The 12340-nt window shown below is 39.7% G+C and overlaps 1 protein-coding gene across 1 annotated transcript in view; it reads left to right on the forward strand.

Moving 5' to 3' along the window:
- Positions 1 to 12340, forward strand: part of csmd3b (CUB and Sushi multiple domains 3b) — a gene marked incomplete at both ends in the record, with an annotated part of 464348 nt that overhangs the window by 407474 nt on the left and 44534 nt on the right. Inside the window, 12 exons of the mRNA XM_080515545.1 lie at positions 1164 to 1277; positions 1368 to 1463; positions 1701 to 1904; positions 2155 to 2279; positions 2801 to 2897; positions 5481 to 5585; positions 5698 to 5816; positions 6344 to 6413; positions 6968 to 7084; positions 7577 to 7786; positions 8694 to 8882; positions 10263 to 10440. Coding sequence (XP_080371671.1) covers positions 1164 to 1277; positions 1368 to 1463; positions 1701 to 1904; positions 2155 to 2279; positions 2801 to 2897; positions 5481 to 5585; positions 5698 to 5816; positions 6344 to 6413; positions 6968 to 7084; positions 7577 to 7786; positions 8694 to 8882; positions 10263 to 10440 — 1624 coding nt within the window. The remainder of the gene's footprint in view (positions 1 to 1163; positions 1278 to 1367; positions 1464 to 1700; positions 1905 to 2154; positions 2280 to 2800; positions 2898 to 5480; positions 5586 to 5697; positions 5817 to 6343; positions 6414 to 6967; positions 7085 to 7576; positions 7787 to 8693; positions 8883 to 10262; positions 10441 to 12340) is intronic.

Raw genomic sequence — 12340 nt, forward strand, 5'->3', positions numbered from 1 at the left:
TACATGAGACCAGAGAGGCTATCCTGTGTGATTTAGCGCAATGTTTTAGCTCAAGCTTTGAAATAAATCTAAAGGGAGACACAGCCTTGTACAAAGTGACCAGTGACCTTCTTGTAGCTGAATATCCTTGGCAATGTTCTGATTTAATCCTCTACACCTTAGCCTGTGGGACTGGACTGAGATGGAGGGAAAGAGAGAGAGATGGAGACATGATATATGCGTATGTTTTAAAGAGGGAACAGCTTCAAATAAATATAATTTATTCCGAAGCACATTTTGTTGTTGTGGTGAATACAATTTCATTCATATAAATACAGCCACAAATTTCCGTCTTAACACTACTAATGACAGGCTGGAAGATACAGTGATCATTTGAGACAGAGGGAATTGTACTAGTTTGACGGAAGTAGGGCCTCAGATCTCCGGGGGGGTTTTCTAATACTACCTGCCACTACAGCCGCACTGTAAAATTCATGTTGCAGCTGAAGAACCTCTCGCTATTAATTCTCAGGCTCGGGTTTAATTTTCTGCCAACTGCAGGAGCTTTTTTTCACTTTCTTGTCACATTGAAGTGAAGTAACACATCTGTCTCACAACTGTAGCATGACATTAACAGCAAACTGCTGGCATATCTCGCTATTTCAAAGGGGTTCACTGAATGTGGGCAGCACTCAGTCTGACAGGCTACCAGGTTTCTCCCTCTGCTTTTCATTCAAACTTTCTGTTGATAATTCAGTAGAAGAGACAAAAAAAATGTCTTACTTGGCTGGCATATGTTACAAATTGTGAGTTTAGTTTTGCCAACATTAGCATTTCACACTAGCTCACACTGTGTTACACTCTGGGCAATTAAAGGGTCGTTGTGTGTGTGTGTGTGTGTGTGTGTGTGTGTGTGTGTGTGTGTGTGGGGGGGGGGGGGGGGGGGGTAAAGATGAGGTGATGTTTTTTTCACTATTAAACTTACTGATGTCTAATTTCGTGCCAATAGCTGACTTCAATAGAAGTCGACACCACAGCTTAATCAAATCTAAATGAGGTATTACGGGTTAATTTTATCTTTGGAAGGTCAGGCACAGACAGTGGCAGGGAATAATAATTTGCCACCAGTCAAATTGTGGCAAACTCATCTCTGTATCTGTCCTCCATTTTTTTCCTTCCTCCAGTTCTCTTCGGTCAGTTTGTGTTGTTCCAGACATCTCTAAACGATGTGGTGGAAATCTACGATGGACCCACTCAACAAAACACGCTGCTTTCTTCACTCTCTGGGTCACACTCTGGTATGGACAGATGAATAGACAAACACGTGACCTAACGTCCACAAATATCTTACAATTTCTGCTTTTATATCTCCTTTGTGCTCCCTCCAGGGGAATCCCTACCTTTGAGTTCTGGAAATCAGATTACAGTGAAGTTTACAACAGTCGGACCTGAAACTGCAAAGGGATTTCACTTCGTCTACCAAGGTTAACCTTCAATTATACTACAGTTGTGACTACTACTTCTTTATTCTTATTTTTATGTACAGGTGTTTTATCCTACTTCTTTTATTTGGATGCAATAAATATCATATTTTATGAACATTGGTTTATATGTTAAGTATGTTAAAATAAGTGACAAAACAACTCACTCCAATTTTTAAAATGCACCATTATATATGTTATCACACCATTTGAATACTGTTTCCCCATTTTTTACTCCAGCTGTACCCCGGACCAGCTCCACTCAGTGCAGTTCAGTCCCCGAGCCTCGCTTTGGGAAACGTCTCGGTAATGACTTTGCAGTCGGCTCCTTGGTGCAATTCGAGTGCAACCCCGGTTATATATTACACGGTTCCACCGCCATTCGCTGCGAGAGCGTCCCGGACAACCTCGCACAGTGGAATGACACCCTGCCAACATGCATAGGTGAGTATAAATGTGAAGAATTCGACATAGGACAGAAGTTGTCGCAGCGTGCACTCTGAGCCGAAGCATGTTCAAGCTGTTCTCTCAGCCTCGGGCTCCTTCGGTCCCCCTCGCTGCAGCAGGGAAGGTTGCTACAACCCAACTTATTCTGCCTTCCTTTAACTTGCAGACAAAGCGTTGTTTTAACCTCTGCTTTTCTCTCTTTTCTCCTCTCTGCTGCTGTCTGCTCTCCTCTCACTCTCTCCATCAGTTCCCTGTGGGGGTATGTTGACCTCTCGCCGTGGGACCATTCTGTCGCCGGGCTACCCGGAGCCATATGACAACAACCAGAACTGTCTGTGGAAGGTCTCTGTTCCAGAGGGGGCTGGGATACAGGTAGGCCCTGTCTCACGCTGCTTCCTGGCTGACCTACGTATCATTGGCTTAAAAGCTGAGCAGGCAGGATCTCAAGAGAGATAAGATATTATTAGAAGGATGAATGGATAGATGGTTTCTGAGAGAGGGGCCATCTAGAGATACTGAGATATGATCTAATCATGAAAGATAAGGCCTGATTGCATGTAAGCTAAACTGCTCTCACGGACAAATACAAAGGCAAAGATCTTAGACAAAGTGGAGTGTGTTGAAAGTATTTGACAGGCACGTCACAGTGTTTAGTTTTTCCTCCAGTGTTACAGAACATCAAATGAAGCCCGTGTGTTTATTAAAGTCTATTTAACCAAGCTTTTCCTCAAACACAACTGTCTTTATTTGCTGTGTGTCATTCTTCGTTTGCTTTTGGATACACATTTCTTAAAAACACACGTCTTTAACCAGTGGACTTGACACGATCTGATGAATTTTCTGGAGTCATTCCTCTTCTGTCTACTCTTGTTTATGTGTGTCTGCTTATCCAGATACAAGTGGTGAGTTTTGCCACGGAGCACAACTGGGACTCTTTGGATTTCTACGACGGCGCTGACAATCACGCACCAAGACTGGGCAGCTATTCTGGTAAACTTCAACATCTTTTTCAATGTTTCCACTCATCATAGACTGATCTTGTTTCTAGTCATCATCTATGTCAACATATCTCTTTCTTCTTTTTTTTTAATTGAGAAGGAATCTACAATTCAAATACATGGAAGGTGAAACTATATATCTTTTGATAAAACATTGATTTTTTTTTTTTACAACAGAATTTATTGAGAATGTAGTGAAAATTAAAGACCTTTATAAGATAAGCTTTAGTATAACAGGTGCAGACTTGAAACCATCTGACAAGCCCATTTATTTATTTATTTTTGTACCCATGGGTCCCAACAGCTGTTTGCAATAATATTTTATATGGTGAAAAACATAAGGCAGTCTGGCCTTCATCCAATCTCTCTGTGAGGTAGCTCATCCTTCCACACTTTGAAAATTCCTGATCTAAAGACTATCTTAACTTCTGATGAAATGTTCCCATGAGGACAATAGCTATAACAACTTTAATGTTTAGTAACTCAATCAAAGTGAATAATGCTCAATCGTTGTGGAGAATAAAGTTTGAAAATCGCTGCATGTCGTTCGTTTTGGTGTTATGAGGCAGAAACCATGTCGGCCAGGCGGGTCCCCCATGAAGACTCCAATTAGAGCTAAACTGGTTGCATTTTGCGTCTCACTGCAGGAGCCGAGATACACATCCTCTAACACTTGCTTGTTTATCTGCAATTCATTGAAAGACTTAGGAGAAATTTTCGTCGCATCACTAATTGATCCTCTTAGAGCCTAATTCGCCTCTCAGAATAGTTACTTTAAAAGCAGCCGGTGAGATGATCTGTCAAACACAGTAATTCCAAAACAATACAATTATTAATGTCTAAAAGCTTCCAGCAGTTACCTTGCTGTCTAATAAGGTAACTTCTAATTGGAAAGAAACCATTTGCATTTGCTCTCATAGATAATATGGTACTCTGATTAATATTTTTTATCCTAATAAAAGAGATTGCATCAGATACCTGAACTGAAAATGATGTTAAAACGCAGATTCAAACAATAGATTTCTCTTTAGGTTTAACCATTCCCCTCTTTTTTGTAGCCCAGCTTCTATCTGAAGCAGCAGTTTTATGTTATTTCCAAGTCCCTTTCAGCAGGAATATAATCATTTGTAGCTTTACTCTCTCTGTTCATTCATCAGTAAATGAAAAAAATATTCCTTATTGCGAATGATATAAACATGAATATTGTTGATATTTATTACATTTCTCTGCACTGCACCACATTTCTCCTTTCGTCTCCCATTTCTGCCGGCAGGAACAGAAGTGAACTTGGCAGAATACAAAATGGAGAGTGTTGTGCATTAGTGAGCCATTAGTGGTCTGAATGACCACACTGACTACAATGAAGGAGCACTGGCTCCTGTGCTGCAGGAACTTAGGTTTTACTTTCAAAAAATGTTTCTGTGTGGTTAAAACCTTTGTCCAGGTTCACTCGATCATTTTATTCAGACGAGGATGTGGCACTTTTCAGGGATTAATGCTGCTTTTAGGAAAGCAGAGTCATCTGTGTCTCTTCATTCAATTGAATAATCTATGAGAGAGCTTGACATCTTTATGACAAAATGGATAAGAGATTAAATAGTTATCAATGAAGTGGCATGACAATGATTTCTTTTTCCATTTAAAAAACACAGTTAATGAGTAAATTCATGCTGAGCAATGATAAAACTTTTTTTTTTATTAGGGTTAATTACAAGTGTTAATTAATGCTGTCACACATCCACAAATAACTGTTATGGTTAAATCCATGCAGTTAATTATTCAGCATCATTCATCAATTATTATTAAGGGGGGGAAAAAAATCTTTTTTTATTTTCCATCGTGATAATGAATGAGATTTCCTGTGGAATACGGAAACGACCAGCAGGAGGGCTGCAGACTCTTCGAAAAATGGCTAATTAATCCCCTCCCCCCTTCTCTACAGGCAACCAATAACATCCACTGCCCTAATTCACAGTCGATTCAGAGAAATGTGTCTGTGATGTTGATAAGCTTCGCTGACATTCCTGCCACCTAACAGAAAGTCAAACCAGAATCACATATTGTTCTAAGATAATTCAACTCCACAAGTGGCCCTATCAGAAATCAGTGTTCATGCTGTTGAATCTTGACACAAACTGAGACGAGAACATCTCCACTGATAAGGAGATTAGAGTGAGTTAATATATTCCTTTACATTAATATATATGGTGTGTATTATGATGATATTTGGTGCCTTGACAGAAACGCTGTTGCACCGGTGCCAGCTTTGCTTCTGTTCTGCTGCTGTACTGCGTTTTCTTCTTTTGCTTCGTACTTTCCCTTGCCACACTAAGTAGGTCAAGCCAACATTTGAAAAGTGATTTCAAATAAAACAGATGTCTCAAATAAAAGTAATTCCCTTCTCCCTCCTTTGAGAATGTTGTACGCTAACAAAAAAATAAATAAACAAAAAGGAAAATGTTGGTTTGGGAGGCCTTTGTTGTTTTCTTTTCTGTCAGAAAACTAAGATCATTTACTTGCAAGCTTCAGTTAAAAAAAAATAAAGGTGATCATGGTCCTCTGTTCCTTTCTGCAGGCACCACTATTCCCCCTCTCCTGAATAGTACATCTAACAACCTCTATCTCAGCTTCAACTCTGATATCAGTGTCTCAGCTGCGGGATTTCACCTGGAATACACAGGTACAGGCTTATAATCCATGAAATTGTATCTGTACCCAGTGCCTTATAGCCAAAATAATAATTAACACTTTTATATTAATGTTTGTTTGTTTGTTTCACATTTTCCTGTCAGCTATTGGATTGGAGTCGTGTCCAGAGCCTCAGACTCCAAATTATGGAATTAGACAAGGAGACAGGTTCATGGTGGGGGATGTTGTTCAGTTTTCATGTGAACAAGGATATTCTCTTCAGGTAAATACTCCCACAAGCTGCTGAGATAATGAGTGGAATTGGAGGTTGGCCATTTTACTCAAGATGCACACAACACACACACATAACTTGTATAATGCATTTCGACTGCCAGATATGTATATGAAACTGCTAAAGTCTACTCAGCCTCTCTGATGTGCAGCCATTCATTCTTTGTATCCCCTTGCCACACAAAGCAAGATCTATTTAGACTGAATCAAAAGGAAACCCCGCTCTCAGGTGGTTTTCCTAGTTCTTACTAAACACACAAATTTGGTGTGGTTCGCACAACTCCTGAATAATGAATGCCTCTAGTGTGGTCGGCCCAATTCCTGTGCAGCATACTCGCGAGCACTAATGGAGGCCTTGCTTGGCTCATGTTTAATATACAGACCCACAGTATCAATACAGGCATCCGAACATCTTGTTACTGTGGTGCATGATGACTGTTGAAAAAATAAAACTGCACTTCTATATGGATTTGCTCGGTGTGCTGCGATAACAAACTGTGGTTGCCTTTGTACTTGCAGGGTAACGCTCATATCACGTGTATGCCTGGACCTGTCAGAAGGTGGAACTACCCGGTACCGCTGTGTCTCGGTATGTGGTAGGCAGACACACACACACACGCTCACCCGTACTGAAGCCTGGATGCAACATTCAAAATTTCAGTGCTGTAGAAGTAATGTAAGCCGTCTGCTCTGCCTCGCTGGAAAATAAGCTGTTTGATCAATTTACTGTTCCATGATGACCCGATTATTCAGTATTCTGTGCAGAATATGATTACGCTTTTAAACTGATGAATGCCCGGTCAGACTCTGCCATAAACATGTGGCGTGTACAAAGACATCGGTATGCATGGAGGCGAAGGAGAGGAAACAAGCCCTGGACATATTTTTACTTGCACAATGCTGATTTATTTAAGGAGGGTACTTATGAAACACTCAAAATATTAATAGTTTCTCTAAAAAAACAAAAAAAACAAAAAGAGCCACAGGTTTGAGATACTAAAATGACCCCGGCAGTACCCTTAATAAAGGAAAACCTGCCTTTGATGTGCTTCCTTCAACTCTGAACCGCTGTTTTCTTTTGCTCCCTGTGTGTGCGTGCGTGTGCGTGCGTGTGTGTGCGTGTGTGTGTGTGTGTGTACACAGCTCAGTGTGGTGGATCCATGATGGATGTGAGTGGAGTGATTCTTAGTCCAGGTTACCCCGGCAACTACCCGAGTGGATTAGACTGCACATGGTCGGTCAACTTACCTGTCGGCTTCGGTAAGAAACAGTCAACGTCTGACTCAAGTGTAAAGGCACCTGCGTTTATCTTTCTGTTTTCGCTGCCCGTCTGCTGAGTCTGATCTGAGTCGGCTTTCATTTATCTGTGGACTGTGTGTCAAGTTGGTTAAAAAAAAAATGAAGGCATACCAGATTGATCAGCTTTTCTTTTTTAATTAAATTAATATTATTATTGGTTGTATATATATTCTCATTGGGACCACCTGCCTAATACTGTGCATACAACTACATGTCGTGATTGCTTGATGATAAATGTGATAAATATGTCTAAAGATCTAATATAACATATTCGATCTAATATAACATTTCATCTAGGTACTATGTCATGTCAACACTTTTGATAAATAAGTTTTGTAGAAAGTACTTCTTTTAAAAGTACTTCTTTATCCTTCTCCGAGCCTGCGGCTGTTGAACTTTTTAAACATTAGGTTTCTATGACCAGTCCTACTCTCGTGTTTTTACTCTCCTCAGGTATCCACCTCCAGTTTCTCAACTTCTCCACCGAGGCCATCCACGATTACTTGGAGATCCGCAGCGGGACTCTAGAGACGGGCTCGGTCATTGACAGGTTCAGCGGTCCGCTCCTCCCCAAGGCGCTTTTCAGCACCACCCACCAGACCAGCTTCTTCTTCCACAGCGACTACTCCCAAAACAAACCAGGGTTCCACATCACGTACCAAGGTAATTGTTTTCGCATCTTGTTTTCAGTGATCATTCTCTCACATCAAACCGTTCGATGTGATTTATAATCTGACCTTCTGTAACGATAGAAACCTTTCAGAAGCAACATTTCAGGTCATGCACAGGTTCTCATTGTGAATCCGTGATGAGATGATCTTCACGTTGATCTGGTACTGAACTATTTCATATTTATTGTGACAGATGTTGAAGGTAACAGAACTCCTTTGCACCCAATTCCACTAATGTGTAAATGTAATTGTCTGATGAATAATGATTTTTATCTCTTCACAGCATAACGACCAGGGTTTTTGAAAAACAAAAGAAATATGAATATAGGCATTGCTATTATTACTATTTGTCTCTTTCATTTGTCATATAAACATCAAACTCTTGTTTTATTGTCTGAGAAGGCAACATCTAACAACATCATACCAGTTTTCAGTTGTTAGTTTTTAGTCATTTTCCACAACTGTTTATGCTTTAGTCATTCCTAAAGTTTGAGCAACAGATTGGAGAAAATTATTTTTCTCAAACAAGGCAGCAGAATAATTTCCTTCTGAATTAACTTAGTGGTGACAAACATCTTTTAGGTGGGAGGACACGGCTTATTTTACATACTGCATTCAAACTATAGTACATATGAAGTGTTTTTAACTCCGGGACCAGGAACAGCTCCAGCTGCTCATGCCAAGTTTATTTTTCAGCGTTAACTGGAAGAAACATTCAGATGTTTTCGCAACATTTCACGCAGTTGCTCACTGTTGTTTATTCAGGGTTGGATTCGATTTACTCTTCAAAAAGCGAGCATGGCGAAGAAAAACTAACATGTTTGCATATTTTGGCTTTACAAGTTTTAAGCCACCATTGCATTGTTTTTAATGTTGAATGCGGGCTTCCTTTTCTCCAGCTTACCAGCTCCAGAGTTGTCCAGATCCCCGGCCGTTTCGGAATGGCATCGTGATCGGCACAGATTTCAGTGTTGGGATGACGGTGTCATTTGAATGCCTTCCGGGATATTCTCTAATCGGAGAAGCTTCGCTCACATGTTTGCATGGAATCAGCAGGAACTGGAACCACCAGTTACCACGATGTGAAGGTAACAACTTAGAAATAAAAATATTGCTTTGTAGAGTAACACAGATCAATTACTAAAAAAAAAACAACTAGTTAAAATAACTTCTGCCACTCTTTACATTTATATCCGTCTGCATTGTGCAAGTTCCTGAAATGTATTCATTCATAAGTATTTGAAAAAGAAATACATTTTTTACTTGTCTCCCTTAATTAAGTTGGTTTTAATGATACACACATTATCGTACCATATTCACTGAGTCACATTACTTTCAGCTAAAATGTGTTAGTTCAAGGAAAGATTATGAATTGCAAACACATGTAAGCATAGACTTTTTTTTAAGCTGGCGAATGGCTCACAGTACATGATATAGATATTAATGTTGATGTTAGATGCACTTGAAATGCCTCATGATGAGACAGAATGACTGAAATCGTATTGATGAGGTGCTCCTCCTTTTGTGAACAGAAATCAGTGAAATTTTAACAGAGCAGCTCTTTATTGCTGACAAAGAAAGACCGCAGCTCTGCAACTCTTCAAGAATATTCAACTCTTTAAATGTAAAATTTTAGTATTTTAATAATCAATAATATTTTAAACTCATTACTGCCTATATTAAAGGCAATGTTTTGGTTCTATGTTTATTTGGTTTAAGGGCTTAATGCATTTGGTGAATAATGGTGGTCCTATAAGAAGATTAGAGTCCAATTTCTTATTTAGCTTATTAAAGCCCTCATAACTGCTACTATTCAATCTGTCAGTCATATTTTCATTCACACCAACAGTGCTATGTGAAGTAGGCTCCATGTTTTACCTTGATATTTCCATTCTGTTATAATCAGCTGATGGTGAATGGCTTGTACTTCCACAAAAACAAACCTGTGTGGCTTAAGAAGAATGAAAATAATGATTGGGAGAAAGGTTACAAATAAATCTTAAAATAATTAGAAAAGGCAAAAGCCAGTTGTATACACTCCCAGCTAATTGTGGAAGTGAAATTACTTCATTAAAAGGAATTATTCAATTTTTATGACCAGCAAGTGGACAACATTACAGTTATGTCTTCTTTTTTTTTTACTCTTGAGGTTCTAAGGTTTATCACCAATGCACAGACCTTAATTTACAAAACTATATAAATATAAATTCTGCCTGGTGGCTCTCAGCAGTCGTAAATTCACAATATTAATAACCCACTACACCTGAGGAGTACCTGAGCTGCAAAACTGGAATAAAAATGTAATGACAATTTATTAAAAGTATGGAGGTGTTATCCAGTGGTCATTACGTGACTGATTGAGACATTCCCTCTCTCAGTCATCCAGACAATTACTAAAGCTTTGCGATGGTAATACTAATTTGCTGGTAATTTATTAAAGGTAATTCTCCTAATATTCTATCTCCCAGCTCTCTGTGGCGGTAACATCACATCATTAAATGGAACCATTTACTCTCCTGGTCACCCTGAGGAATACCCAAACTTCCAGGACTGTGTGTGGAGTGTCAGAGTTCCTCCTGGACATGGAATTTATATCAACTTCACTGTACTGAGCACCGAGCCCATATACGACTACATTACTGTCTGGTAGGTGCCATTCTGTTATTTAATTGGTTTGTTTTTGTACTGAATCTGTTCTGCCTTGTTGTGAGTTATTTTACTAATGATTCCTTTTTACATCCAGAGCCATCCTTTTTTTTTTTGTTTGTTTGTTTGGAAATGTCCATTTAATTTGCCACACACACACACACACACACACTCACACACACACACACACACACACACACACACACACACACACACACACACACACACACACACACACACACACACACACAAAACGAATGCCATGCTCTTTAACATCTTTTCGGCGCTAGCCACTAATTGGCTCAATTCCTGCAAGACTCACTCTGACCGCCGACATTTCTCCTTGAATATAAAGTTATTCTGACATAATTTCTCTCCTGTCGCGCTGTACCCATTTCTCTTCACCCTAAACCCTTTCTCTCCTTACCTCCACTCTTCACACTATCTTTCCTGCTCGGTGGGTCTCATACATTATATACAATACACCCTTCTCTTCTTACATGTACAACCCGGTGCTCCCTCTTCATTATTCTGCTTGAGAGAAGGAGCCCTTGGCAACAGCAGACATTTTGTCAATGGAGGGTGCCTAAACGGTGCTGAGGTACCATGTTGCCTAGTTATCTGCAGGTACACGGTGGCAGCCAAACCATAAATAGGCCATAGAAGCTTGTTCTTCTATGGTTGCCATGTTGTTGCCCCATCTCTATTTTTCCTTCTTCAAATCCCGCTTCCTATAAATAGACCACATGGTGTAAACGTCACCTGGCACATATCCGTGAAGAAGCAGGGCTAAAAGTAGTGGGGGGGGGGGGCAATCAGCCCAGCAAGACATGGTTTTCTGCTGATACACTGTCTTGCACATCTTGTATTTTTAGACCAACACAGACTAAATGTCTGTCATGTGTAATTGTTTGCCTGTCATGCCTTAAGCACTGAAACCTTCCCAATTTCCTCATTTGGTGGTTTCGTCAAGCATCAGGAAGCTCTAAAGCTAGATCTGAAACCCTTTTTTAGAATTTAGAAATCTATCAAGATGTTTTAGGGTTGTTTTTTTTTCTTTTTGTCAATGAACTCGCCCATATTTAAACTGATATATCTATATTTTGAATCGAATTATCATAAGAAGAAAAGAAAAAAGAACACACAGAGTAAGAATGTATAAAATAATTAAAATCCTCAATTTGAATAGTTACAACTAAAGATAATTCAACATTTATAAGTAACATATATTTGATACATTTTTTTTTTTTAATAAAAAAAATTCTTCTCTTTTAATCCACATATAAATCCAATAGTACAGATCTAGTTATTACCAGCAGGTTGTTTTGTTGTGCCAAAAAGTTGGTTCTACCTGGTGTGCTGACGCCTTCGGTGTACAAATGTAGCTTCAAATCTCAAAATTTGGCCCTTATTTCCCGGAGCAAATGATCCAACAGTGCTGAACCATGTGCCGCCCACCCACAGCTGATTCTGAATCCCATGAATTGGTCGCACAGTGTGTTGCTGACCTCTCTGTCTGTTGGAAAAGAGGACAAAACACTGAACTCACACAAAGCAAGAAAAGACGACATGGGAGAAACTCACAGTCTCAGTTGCGGAGTCGTAATGCCGGCTCCCGCGGAGAGCACAGTGTCCGTGGTAAAGGTGTGATTTTCTCAGCAGTCTTCTCAGCCTTGAGCCAGCCAACCTGACAGTCACTTAGAGTCTGCTAATTGGACTCAAACTGGGGGGCTTACTGCTGGATTTTATTTTGAGAACTATCATATATGTCACCGATGTTTCCCTGCATTGTGAATCTTCACATCTATAAAGCACTAATAACGGTTAGTGACTGGAAGCCTTGGCAACAGTCTGCAGTGAAAAGCAATGAGTGCAACTCCTCTGATGACTCCAAACCACC

The sequence above is a fragment of the Blennius ocellaris genome, assembly GCF_963422515.1.
Source record: "Blennius ocellaris genome assembly, chromosome: 20".
Classification (NCBI taxonomy): Eukaryota; Metazoa; Chordata; class Actinopteri; order Blenniiformes; family Blenniidae; genus Blennius; species Blennius ocellaris.